General features: G+C 36.3%; 1 protein-coding gene across 1 annotated transcript in view; it reads left to right on the top strand.

Annotated features, from left to right (window-relative positions):
- ADAM18 (ADAM metallopeptidase domain 18) overlaps window positions 1-13,702 on the top strand; it is a 77,661-nt gene extending 63,959 nt beyond the window's left edge. The window contains exons 18-20 of the mRNA XM_049704218.1: window positions 2,200-2,314; window positions 8,173-8,329; window positions 13,552-13,702. Coding sequence (XP_049560175.1) covers window positions 2,200-2,314; window positions 8,173-8,329; window positions 13,552-13,594 — 315 coding nt within the window. The 3' untranslated portion in view covers window positions 13,595-13,702. The remainder of the gene's footprint in view (window positions 1-2,199; window positions 2,315-8,172; window positions 8,330-13,551) is intronic.
- Window positions 13,703-13,995: the final 293 nt, after the last annotated feature.

The raw sequence follows: 13,995 nt of genomic DNA, 5'->3' as shown, positions 1-13,995 counted from the left end.
ATAATTAACATGCAATATTATATTAGTTTCAGGTGTATATTAGTTTCAGGAGTACAGCACAGTGATTTGATATTTTTATACATTATGAAATGAGCACGACAGTAAGACCAGGTTTTTGTACATCTTATTTTACAATACAAAGTTTTAGAAAAAAAAAAAAAAACACATCCAAAATGTAGCTACTTTGACTTTGATGTTCCTGAGATATTCTATGCATTATGTTAAAATTTATGTTACAGGGAAATTATAATCTATTTAGATTTGATATTCTAGATAAATGTTCTTTCTAACATTACATTATCCATCTACTTTAATGGGAGGAGTAGGGTACTGGAATACCACTTTTTTCAAAAAGTAAAGAAAAATGTATGTGGGAGGTATTCATTTAGAGGAGGTCCCATGTATCAACAATGGAAAAATGTTGCCTTTCCACATTAAAAATCCCTCTGTTGTCACAGGGCTATTAAATTTTAATTCCATTCTCCCAAAACTTTGTAAGCTCTGTTGGACTGTCCTATTGCTTTCAGTCCTTCCAGAGAGAAACGTGATGCTAGTTTAATTCCTTTTACCTTGTGCCGAATGTTGTGAGATTACTTTTCTTTGTTTTCTGAGCTTAGAAATATTGCTGACAAGTGTCTATGGTATGTGTTTTTCATTTCATTTTTTCTACTAGGAAGTCAAATTACACATCCAGTCTGAAATAGCATGTCATTCTTCATTTAATAAAATTTAATAATATAAAATTTAATAATATTATTTATTTGGTTATTGCTTCTGCTCTAGCTGGCCATCTTTTTCTTTTATTAAGTTAGTCAAAATGCAATGATGGTAACCTCTGTTGCTTTATGTTGCTTAGATAATTGTAAATTAATTCAGGACAGGGGAAAAATTTTGGATTAGGTTTGAGATAATAAATAAACGATACTGTAGTCCTAATTTCAAAACTTTATATTAAAATATTTATCACCTGTGCACTAAATATCAAAAAACAGAGGTATTGATATGTACAATAGAAGAACACTTTATGGAATTCAAGATTATAATTCAAACTCATTTTACTGAAATCCCTTTTGATATGTAGGGAAAAGAGATTTAAAATTTCAATAATTGTTAAACACAACAATTTAGCGCTGTCAGTGTACATGAGCAGGACACAATATCTGTAGCACAATTATAGGAAATATCCATATCTTTGAATATTACATCTATTTTTTAAATGTGCCAGTCCTATATTTATACCTTCAGGTATGGGAATACGTTCATAACATAACATTAGTGATATTTGTTTGGCAAAAACCTGGGAATGAGTGTTAATGTGTGTTTGTGGGTGTGGATGTACATGTTTATCTGTGAATATACATAACACAGAATATGCTTAGCAGTGGAGAGGGACTTAATTAGTGGGTGAAGACACATTTAGTTCTGTGCATTTTAATTGTTTGAATTTTACAAAATTTTACTCAAAAATGAAAATTAACACTAAGCTATTGAAATGTAAAAGCATAACATGGAAACTGCACTGAATATAAACTGCTAGCAATTCAAACTTATCATAAAGTTTTTTTTCTATCGTTTTTAATTATTTTTGGCATCTCTGTTTTTTTTTCTTATATTGGAAAATTTTTCACATAAAAATGAAATACAAATGGTTGATCAACAGTATTAAGTTTTGAAAGAAAGGGCTAGGATAATAAATTAAAGTGGCCAAGTCAATTGATGGCAATTCTATCACGATATTTTTGTGTATAAATTAAAGGCCAGGGGCTTCCCTGGTGGCGCAGTGGTTGGGAGTCCACCTGCCGATGCAGGGGACACGGGTTCGTGCCCTGGTCCGGGAGGATCCCACATGCCGCGGAGCGGCTGTGCCCGTGGGCCATGGCCGCTGGGCCTGCGCGTCCGGAGCCTGTGCTCCACAAGGGGAGAGGCCACAGCAGTGAGAGGCCCGCGTACCGCAAAAAAAAAAAAAAAAAAAAAAAAAAGAAAATTAAAGGCCAGGAACATACTATCAGGCAGAGTAGTGATTCTGGCATTAACTGTTAGTATACTGCCAAATTTTTCACTACTTTTTCTAACCTATTTCTCACATTATGTAGTCTTAATAAACTCAGAAAAACAGTGATTTTGTTCTTTTGAATGTATTTCTATATGACATATAAAGACTACCATGATTTATAGTGATTATATGTTTTTCTGTTTCAGATATGTAATAATTTAGGCAATTGTCATTGCTTTCCTGGGTATAGGCCTCCAGATTGTGAATTACAAATTGGTTCACCGGGAGGAAGTATTGATGATGGAAATGATCATAAATCTGGTGAGTAGAAATTAAACTTTAAAAAAAAATAGAATGCTTTCTGAAATAATTAAAGAAATATACTGCCGAGTCAAATCTTTCATGATCTCCTGAGTAATTAATAGAGTTACCTTGAATAGTGGCTTTCATTAAATTAGTGTTAAATAATATTTGTAACGTGGTTTCCTCAGAGAAACCCAGTTTTGATCATCTCAGTTACTAAGATAGAATACGTTACTCTTAAGTTTCAATAAATGTCATAGCATGAATGCAAAACAAATTCAAATATGGACGAATGAACACTATGTAAATTGTTTGCATCCCGTGCTATTAAAAACTTTGTAGGTTATTAAAAAACAATTGTAGGATAAAGTGTTTATTCTGAATGAAATTTAGACAAAAACATATGACAAAATATAAGTATACACATTTATTAGGAAATAACAGTAAATCACATTTTGAGTGATGAAGTACAGGTTTATACTTTCTCTTTTTTCCATGAACAGCAAGTGGCTGTTCATTGATTCAACATCCATTTATGATAAAAACTCTCAACAAAGTGGGTATAGAGGGGCTATACCTCAACATAGTAGAACCCATATATGGAAAACCCAAAGCTACCATCATACTCAGTGGTTAAAAGCTGAAAGCTTTTCCTCTAAGAACAGGAACAAGACAAGGATGTCCACGCCCACCACTTTTATTCAACATAGTATTGGAAGTCGTAGTCACGGCAATTAAACCAAAAAAACAAATAAAAGATAATGCAAGTTGTATTTTATGGGTATTTTATTCTTACTGGACTACATGGCCCAAATCAATTCATACATGTCCATTTATAAAATTATTTTTGTGTTTGTATAATTTTGCTGGAACACCTGGACATCCATAAGCAGAAGAATTATTCTAGGCACAGACCTCATAACTTTCAAATATTAGGATCACAGTCCTAATACAAAATACAAAGTATGCATCTCCTAGAAGATAACAGAAGAAAATCTAAGTGCCCTTAGAGAATGACATTTCAGATACAGCAGCATGAAGATGATCCATAAAAGAAAAAATTGGTAATTTGCACTTGATTAAAACGTAAAAGTTCTGTTCTGTACAGAGAGTCAGAGAATGAAAAAAACAAGCCAGAAACTGGGAGAACATCTTTGCAAAACATATATCTGATATAGGACTGGTATTCAAAATATACCAAGCACTCTTGAAACTCAACAGTATGAAAATTAACAACCCAGTTTAAAAATGAGCAATGTTAAAGTGCTTATCTGGGCTCTCTTGTAGTTCTCTGAGCATCTCTAGAACGATTACGTTGAATTCTTTGTTGAGCAATACCTAGATCTCCATTCCTTTGGGGCCAGTCATGGTAAATGTCCTGTATTCCTTTGGTGGAGACCTCTTTCCCTGATTTTTCATGATTCCTGCAGCCTTGCGTAGATGTCCATACATTTGGAGATACAGTCACCCCTTCCAGACTTTGTAAACGATTTCCTAAGGGAAGCCTTTCACCTGTGGATGGAGGCATACTTGATCGTGCTGTGACCCTGGGACAACTGGTGCAGGGCGCCAAATGCAGGAGCACCTGGTGGTACCAGGCCCAAAGGGATGTAATGTCTTTTCGGCTCAGGCCACTGAGGTCCATATTATCAACTGTGTGGTCCTTGTGAGCATTTCGTGGGTCCATAGTGGCTGCAAGGACTGTTGGGCTCGAAGCAGGACCTCCAGGATCAGTAGCTAAGGACAAGGCCAGGCAGCAGTGGTGGCTGGAGATAGTGGCATGCACACACTTGGCCGTGGGGCCCAACTGCAGGTGCCCATGTGGTGGCAGAGGTCAGGTGCAGACGTGCTTGAAGCGATGGGCTGGAACCAACTATAGGCTCACTGGCCACTGCAGTGTTCCGGAGTGTCAGTGTGCTTTCCTACTGCTTCAAGCTCTACCTTGGGGTATGCATGCTGCAGGGAGACCAGTGATGGGGGTGGTCAGGCTCGGGGTGCACACCGATGGGCTAACTACAGGTAGGCACAGTGATGCCAACCAGTGTCAGAAGGCAGAGCCTGATCTGGATCCAACAAACAGCTACAGTATGCTCCTCTCCTGTGGCTGTACTCTTAGCCCGTGGAAAGAGTGCACTGCTGTGGAGGTCAGTGATGGGGGTCTGGCTGGGGGTGTGCAGGTGCATAGCTGGGGGGCGGGGCTAGTTACAGGTGGGCATGGGTACCGGCCAATGACAGAGGCTGAGCCTGATCTGGATCTGATAACAGCTGCAGGGTCCATGGATGTCAGTGTGCTCTCCTGTGGCTGGACGCTCTCCTCACTGGCATGCACACTGCAGTAGAAGCCAGTGACAGGAATCAGGCTGGGAGCATGCCAGTGCACGGATGGAGGGGCTATCAACAAACAGGCAGCCATGGTGGTCTTGGCCAGTGACAGAAGGCAGGACCTGACTGTGCCTACAAACAGCTGTGACTGGCAGGAGAGGGGGCAAGCTGGCTGCCTATGCATTCACCTGGGGTTGCAGGTTATTTCCGCTCAGTATTATATCAGAGTCTAGTCAGTATAAAAAGACCAAAAAAAAAAAAAGCTCAAAAAGCATACAGATTGAAAAGAAAATCAGTCTTTATGTATAGATAATATGATCCTATATGCAGAAAATCCTAAGGAATCCACAAAAAATTTAGTAAGGTTGAAGAATATGAGATCAATATACAAAAAGCAATTGTATTCCTATAAACTAAGAGGAGACAATCCAACAATGACATTAAGAAACCAATTTTATTCACCACAGCATAAAAAGTAAAATACCTAGAAATAAATTTAGTGAAAAATTACATGATTTGTACACTGAAAATTTCAAACCATTGCTGATGTAAATTATAGAAAATTTATATAAATGGAGAGACAATGATGTTCATAGATTGGAAGACTATTGTTAAATGGACGGTTCTCTGCAAATTTATCTATACATTCAAGAAAATCCCTGTAAAAATCATCCAGCTGGTTCATTTGCAGAAAGTGACAAGCTGGCTATAAGCTTTATATAGAATTTCAAAGGACCTAGAGTTGTCCAAATAACTTTGAAAAGAGTGATGTTGAAGAAAGTATACCACCCAATTTCAAAACTTTCTATAAAGCTACAATAATCAACACAGTGTAGCACTGATATTAACATAGACGTGTAGATCGATGGAACAGAATAAAGAACTGGAAATAGACCCACAGATACATGGAAAACTGATTTTCCGTAAAAGTGCAAAGCAACTCAGTGAATAAAGGGTAGTCTTTTCAACAAAAGGTGCTGGAACCATTACATACCCACATGTAAAAAAAAAAAAAAAAAGGAATTTTGTACATTTTGTACATGATCTGAAATCATATACAAAAATTCACTCAGAGTGGATCACAGATCAAAATGTGAAGCCTAGAGCTTCCCTGGGAGGTGCAGTGGTTGAGAGTCCGCCTGCTGATTCAGGGGACTCGGGTTCGTGCCCCGGTCCGGGAAGATCCCACATGCCGCGGAGTGGCTGGGCCCGTGAGCCACGGCCGCTTAGCCTGCGCGTTCAGAGGCTGTGCTGCGCAATGGGAGAGGCCACAACAGTGAGAGGCCCGCGTACCGCAAAAAAAAAAAAAAAACAAGTGAAGCCTAAATGTATAAAACTTCAAGAAGAAAATATATGAGAAAACCTTAGTGACTTTGGATTAAATAAGGATTTTTTTTACATATGACACCAAAAGCACAATCCAAGGAGAAAAGGTGAAAACTTGGACATCATCAAAATTAAAAGCTTTTGCTCTTCAAAAGTCACTGTTAGGTGTATACCTAATAAAGTATTTATATTCAGAATATGTACAGATTTTATATTCAGAATATATAATCTTTGAAACTTAATAATGAAAAACCAACAGCCTTCTAAAAATGGGCAAAACACTTAAACAGACGCTTTACCAAAGAAGATATATGGATTGGCAAATAAGCACACGTAAAGATGCCCAACATCATTGTTCATCAAGGAAATGCAAATTAAAGTCACAATTAGACACCATAACATTCCTTTAAATTTCATTTAAATTTAAAGGACTAACCACATGAAGTTTTGCCAATATGTGAGGATAGTGTCTCATACACTACTGTTGAAGTGTAAAATTGTACAGTTTCAGCTTCTTAAAATGGTAAACTTTTACCTACCATGTAATCTAGTCACTTTACTATTTTATTTACCCAAGAGAATAGAATGCCTTCTCCCATACCAAACTTTGTATACAAATGTTCATAACAGCTTTAGATGTAATAGATAAAAGTTGGAAACAACCCAAATACAAATCAACAGGTGATGGATCAAGGACGTGTGGTATATCCAAACAATAGCATATATTGAACAGTAAAAAGGAACAAGCTATTGTTAAAAGTACCAACATGGATGGATGCCAACATTTACGCTGTGTGAAAGGAGCAAGACTCAAATGAATCCAGACTACCTGAGTCTGTATTAAATTGTAGAACACACAGACTAATTGACAGGGAGAGAATGCACATCAAATCAGTGGTTGCTTGTTTGGGGGAGTGGCATCACGGCAGCACCATATATAGGCAAGTAGAAACTTTTGTGGATGATGGATATATTCACGACAGTTGAGCCTGGGAGTACGTGGATTTGAACTGCACGGATCCACTCATACACAGATTGTTTTCCATAAATACTACAGTACTACAGCATCTGAGGTTGATTGAATCCACGGAAGGGCAACTGCGAATATGGTGGAACCTGGGCTAAGAAGGGACCTAGAATATGCAGGACCAACGCTAAAGTTAAACATGGATTTAGACTGCTCAGAGTGGATTCCCCTGACCCCTGCATTGTTTAAGGGTCAACTGTCTTTTGACTGATGTGGTGGTTTTATAGATATATACATATAATAAAACCTGTAAAATTGTACATCTCAAATAGGTGCATGTATTATGTGTCTAAAATAACTCAGTAAAGCTGTTAAAACAGCAAAATTTAAATGACATCTAAGACAAAAGTCACACTATTTTGTTGTCAAATCTTTGAGCTGTAAAATTTCGGCATGCATGCATTTCTGTTATTATGTTATAGTTCAGTAAAAAATTTACTAAATAAATAATAATGGAAGAGATCAATACACATGTAACCTTTGGAGAGGAACGATGATTAGAAAATGTCCGGAGGATGCTTTGGGGAGTCTAACAGGGTATGTTTTGAGATCTGGATGATTTTTCTAATGCTTTGTTAACATATTTATTTACTGTGTACTTTTCTGAATTGCGTAATACTTCAAGTTTTTAGGTGTAAGAAATAACGAAAGGGCATAAATATGTCGTTGAACGTCAACGAGAGGGGAAAAATACACACAACACACACTTTACGTATAGGTAGATACAGATACCAGGATAGGTATAGATATGGATTTTATTCATACGTATAAAATATAAATACTAGATGGAGAAACATGAGTCATTTCAAAATGGTTTCCTCCAAGGAGAGAAGCTATGTGACTTGGCGAGGGAGGGGGATGGCGGTTTTTCACAGTATTTTGCTAAATTTTTAACTTAAGCCCTATTAATATATCACCTTTTAAAATATGATGCCATAAATAAGCAGCACGTAATAAGCAGACCTCAAAATATGTATACAGTATCGTAATAATTAAACAAATATGCATAAAAGATGACTAGTAAATCTATGAAAAATGTACCATTGAAGTTTTGGCTATGAGCTTAAATGTCCTTTTGTTTTCTCCTATAAGAGTTTGCAAGGTATTAAACTTTCGATTAGGTATATGATTTTATATGTACACATATGATTAAAGTGAAATAAATATAAATTTATTCAAATGTTCTATGTTTCATTTCTAGTTACAATTTTTACTAAAAAAGGCTACAATGCACATCAGAACTGGCTTATTTTGAGTTTCTACATTGTTCTGCCCTTTTTCATAATTTTCACCATTATGATCATGAAGCGAAATGAAATAAGAAAATCATGCAACAAAGCGAGTGCAGAATATGAGGGGTAAATATGATTTTACAAATAATTTATTATTTTAAATTGTGCTGGTCATTAACCAGTGTCATAAATTCATAATTGCATAACATTTGTTACATTTATTATTAAATATGTGCTATTTTAAATCTAAGGTAAATGGCATTTTAACCATTTTGTTTTCCCAGTAGTTCATTGTTAGTATATTAAGGCAAGTCAAAATTTTGACTGCTCCAAAACTGTTCTCCTGATGAATATTCCACACTGTACTAGGGACTTAATATGTCAGAGAAGAATATATTTGGTGTATCATTTTAAGTTCCTTTCTAGTTGGATCTAAATTAATTATGAGTCTTTGTTTCCTTTGGGGAAACCTTTTTTTTCCAATTTAGAATTTGTGTTAAACATGTCACTAATAAACCCTAGAACCTCATAATATTTCTATCTCTTTAGTAGTCTCAAATACTGTTAAAAAATCTCTACAGAATTCCTTTGAAATCAGATACTGTTTCTTACACATCTGTGCAGACTATTTTCTTACATTTGTGCATCTTCTCTTCTGATGACCTAACATTTAACTCATTGAAGGTAAGAAACCCTCATATTAATCCCGAAATGTAACATCACGAATGAGGATTTCAGCTTGAAAGTTACATTTTCTTTGAAAGCTATCATTACTAGTCCATTTTATGAAGACACGCTCAATTGCACACACATTACATGCATATCGTTCAGGGAAGTGATGGATCATATTCCCTGAAAGAGGAAGTGACTTAATTGGCCTATCACGAGCCTTTACAGAGGAAAAGAGAAAAAGAGAATTCAAAGAAAGTCCTGACAGGTAATATCGTAGAGGGAACGTGAGTAAAGTACATGCTCAATACATCTTCACATCCAAAAATTTCTGCTGCACCCAGCGTTAATGACTGTTCCTTTATAAACTCTCCCACCAGGCCTGGGATGTGTACCATTCGGCCCTCCATCTTTGTTTATTCTATAAGTGTATATACTGGAGCCACTGAAAACATAATTTTCATCAGATGGAAAAAATCATCTTGTAGCCATATGTTTATTTCCATCATGCATTAGGCTGGGGCTATGGGGTTTAGGTAGGAAGATCACAGAGGTGGAACGTCATTCTCATCACATCGATATCAAAGGCAAATACTACCAACTGATAACTTAATATCAACCTTGATTACCTGGAGGAAGTAGTGTTTGTCAGGTATTTCCGGAAAACATGAAAACACCTGTAAGATTATTTTTCTCCCTTTTTATACTAAAATCTATAAAAGGAAGCAACTAAACGTACCCCATATGTTTTTGTTTTTTGAGCAGCTCTTCACTTTTGGGTTCTATAAGATGTTCCAGAATCATCTTGTATATTCCTGGCCACAGGCCTAGAAAGCAGGCATTTCTACAAGGATTCTTGGTTTCTTTTATTGGAGAACAATATTAGAAACAGATCTAGATGCTAGGTGTGCTCCTTGCTTCTTGTATTTCATTGCGTCTAGATCCTCACAATAGATGGATATATAAATTCAATATATGTGTACAACACATACATACACACACCTGTCTTTATATATCCTGCAGATAAGGCCTTTATCAGATATAAAAATTGCAAATGTTTTCTTCAGATATGTGTCATATTTTCATTCTAACCACAGTGTCTTTTGCTGAAGAAAAGTTTTTAATTTTATCATTATTTTCCTTCTTGGATTATGCTTTTGTTGTTATATTTAAAAACTCACCACCAAACCCAAGGTCACTCAGATTTTCTCCTGTGCTTTCTTCTTGAAGATTTATAGCTTTGCATTTCACATTTAGATCTATGATCCATTTTAAGATAATTTTTTGTAAAATTTGAAGTAAATTTAGAGTAAGGTGTGAAGTATGTGATAAGGTTTGTATTTTTGCATATGTATGCCAAATGGTCCAGCACCATTTGTTGAAAGAACTATTGTATCTTCATCAAAATGCCTTTGCACCTTTGTTGAAAACCAACTGACCAATATATATGTAGGTCTAATTTTGAATGAAGGAAATAAGATGTTTTTTATTTTCATGGTCAATTTTACAGTGCAAGTCTGCTTATTTATAGGATAATGATTTTTTTTCTGTAATGTATCTTTTTCCAAGTTTCAAACATTAGAATGTGATTTTCTCTTTAATTCATATTTGCAAATAAGTTTGCCTAAAGGAAAGATGTGAGTTATCTTTTTCACATGCCACAGGTTAAGTAAATAAATAAAGGTATAAATTCCTTTAAAATCCTCTTTTACGTTGAAGTTTGTTTCTTAGAAAGCAGAATGGAAAGAAAATAATGCTTCATGAAGATTGGTTTTCTCTGCCTTCATAATGAAGTTAAACTGCATTAAAATGTATTAATATTTGGCAAGGTTTGAAAAAGACTTTTTGCTGTTGTTGCTTTTAACTCACACTAAAAATTGTGCAAGCAGAGGGCTAGACATGGGAGACTTAGTAGAAGACTAACTTTTCTTAGAGTGGACCATAACACAAACTCACAGACCACACACCTAAGAACTTCCATTTAATCACTTTCTGCAAGACCAAGAGGAAATATCATAGTTATGGTGAATACACATTTGGGTTGAAGCCAGGAATACAACACAAATTACTTCGGCTTCCAGAAGGAATATATTTCAAATATATATACCTAGATATACATACATATATATATAACCTAAATATTCATTTATAGAGAGAAGTTTTATGTATGTAACTATATATATCATATATATAACTATGCATATATATATATATATATGCTTTCTGACATCTTAATGGGTATGAGGTTGTAGCTTATCATGGTTTTTATTTGCATTTTCGTAATGATTAATGAGCATCTTTTCATGTGCTTATATTCCATTAGTATATCTTCTTTGGAGAAATGTCTATTCAAGGCCTTTGGCCATTTTTGAATCAGATTGTTTGGGGTTTTGTTGTTGAATTTTAGGAGTTCTCTACATATTCTGTATATTCATCTCTTATCAGGTATATGATTTGCAAATTCTCCCATTTTTTGGTTGCCTTTTTATTTGTAATATTCCTGGTATATAGCCAAAATAATCAAAAGCAGTTTCTCCAAGAGCTACTTGTACACCAATGTTCATTGCACCTTTGTTCACAATAGCTAAAGATGGAAGCGACACAAGTGTCCATCAACAGATGAATGGATAAAGCAAAATGTGGTTTAAACATGCAATGGAATATTTATGATCTAGCCTTTAAAAGGCAGGAAATTCTGACACATGCTACAAGGCAGATGAATGAACCTTGAGGACATTATGTTACATGAAATAACCTAGTCACAAAAGACAAATACTGTATGAGTTCACTAACATAAGGTACCCGGAGTAGTCAAATTCCTAGAGAGAGAAAATAAAATGGTGGTTGCCAGGGTTTGGGATAGGAAGGAATGAGGAGTTATTGTTTAATGGGTATAGAGTTTCAGTTTTTCAAAATGAAGAGTTTTGGAGATGGTAGCTGGTGATGTTTGTACAACACTGAATATACTTAATAGCAATAAACTGTACACTAAAAAATAGGATGGTAAATTTTATGTTATGTGTGTTTTACCATAATAAAAATTAATCTATAACAAAAGAGGCAAGGATATACAACAGAGAAAAGACAGTCTCTTCAATAAGTGTGCTGGGGAAACTGGACAGCTATATGTAAAAGAATGAAATTAGAACACTCCCTAACACCATACACAAAAATAAACTCAAAATGCATTAAAGACCTAAATGTAAGACCGGACACTGTAAAACTCTTAGAGGAAAACATAGGAAGAACACTCTTTGACATAAATCACAGCAAGATCCTTTTTGACCCACCTCCTAGAGTAATGCAAATAAAAACAAAAATAAACAAATGGGACCTAATGTAACTTAAAAGCTTTTGCACAGCAAAGGAAACTATAAACAACATGAAAGACAACCTCAGAATGGGAGAAAATATTTGCAAACAAATCAACAGACAAAGGGTTAATCTCCAAAATATATAAACATCTCATGCAGCTCAATGTTAAAAAAAAAAACAAAAACCCAATTAAAAAATGGGCAGAAGACCTAAATAGTCATTTCTGCAAAGAAGACATACAGATGGCCAAGAGGCACATGAAAAGCTGCTCAACATTACTAATTATTAGGGAAACGCAAATCAAAACTACAATGAGGTATCACCTCACACCAGTTAGGATGGGCATCATCAGAAAATCTACAAACAACAAATGCTGGAGAAGGTGTGGAGAAAAGGGAACCCTGTTGCACCGTTGGTGGGACAGCAGGGGGAAGGTGGCTCGGGAGGGCCCCATCGTCCTTGGCGGGCCCACACCCCCAAGTGTTACAGTCCGCCGGCTGTAAATTGATATGGCCACTATGGAAAACAGTATGGAGGTTCCTTAAAAAACTAAAAATACCATATGACCCAGTAATCCCACTACTGGGCATATATCCAGAGAAAACCACAATTCAAAAAGACACATGTACCCCAGTGTTCATTACAGCACTATTTACAATAGCCAAGTCATGGAAGCAACCTAAATGCCCATCAACAGAAGAATGGATAAACAAGAGGTGGTACATATATACAATGGAATAGTACTTAGCCACAAAAAGGAACGAAGTTGGTTCATTGGTAGAGAAGTGGATGGACCTAGAGACTGTCATAGAGTGAAGCAAGTCAGAAAGAAAAACAAATATTGTATATTAACGCATATATGTGGAATTCAGAAAAATGGTACAGAAGAACCGTTTGCAGGGCAGAAATAGAGACACAGATGTAGAGAACAAACGTATGGACACTAATGGGGGAAGGCAGGGGAGGGAGGGATGAATTGGGAGATTGGGATTGACATATATACACTACTATGTATAAAATAGATAACTAATAAAAACCTGCTGTAAAAAAAAACTAAAAAATGCACACATTTATACATATAAATACATATTCATATATAAATACATATTCATATATGAATACATACATTTAATGTTTAGCTTTTTATTTGGACTGCTTAGTTTTCTAAGAAACAAACTTACCTATAATGAATATTTCAGTTAATCTATTATAGTTGATTTTTTATTTTTTACTGTCTGTGTTCCTTTGCGTGAGTGTTTTGATCTGAGACTTAAAACAGAAATCTGGCAGTAGATACAGTTAAAGTAGGAAACCGCCTGCTACTAAAGATATTGTGAATTTCTATTTTCTTTTTCTTTCACTAGTCATTCAGCCATTGTACCAGAGAGTTATGACGTGGACTATTAATGTTGCCAAGAACTTCATCATCAAGTGGGTTACATGCAGAAGAGAAGGTGTTTTGTAACCCTATGATACCACTGAATACGTTTAAAATGTCAAATTTTTTAAAATAAAGCGCACTTGGGCAGGAGGAAGTCTCCCCTATGCTTCTGGGCATACACCTGGCCACAGGTGGAGTCTGGGTCCACGGAGCCGTAGCCACATTTCCACCCCTCACCCCACTCACCCTCTCCCCACCCGCCCCACCCCCGTCCCCAGGCCAGCCCCCCAGCCCCTCCCTGCCCCGCCCCTCCGCCCGCTCTGCCCTCCCTCCCTGCGCCTCCCCGCCGTGACCTAGAGCGCCGGGCTCCACGCGCTCCCTGCACCGTTTCCAGTCAACCCCGGTGGCGAGGGCAGCTGGCCACGCA

Source organism: Orcinus orca, chromosome 21 (genome assembly GCF_937001465.1).
Source record: "Orcinus orca chromosome 21, mOrcOrc1.1, whole genome shotgun sequence".
NCBI classification, from domain to species: domain Eukaryota; kingdom Metazoa; phylum Chordata; class Mammalia; order Artiodactyla; family Delphinidae; genus Orcinus; species Orcinus orca.
Note: the sequence above shows the minus strand (reverse complement) of the source record. Positions and strands in the feature narration are given on the sequence as shown.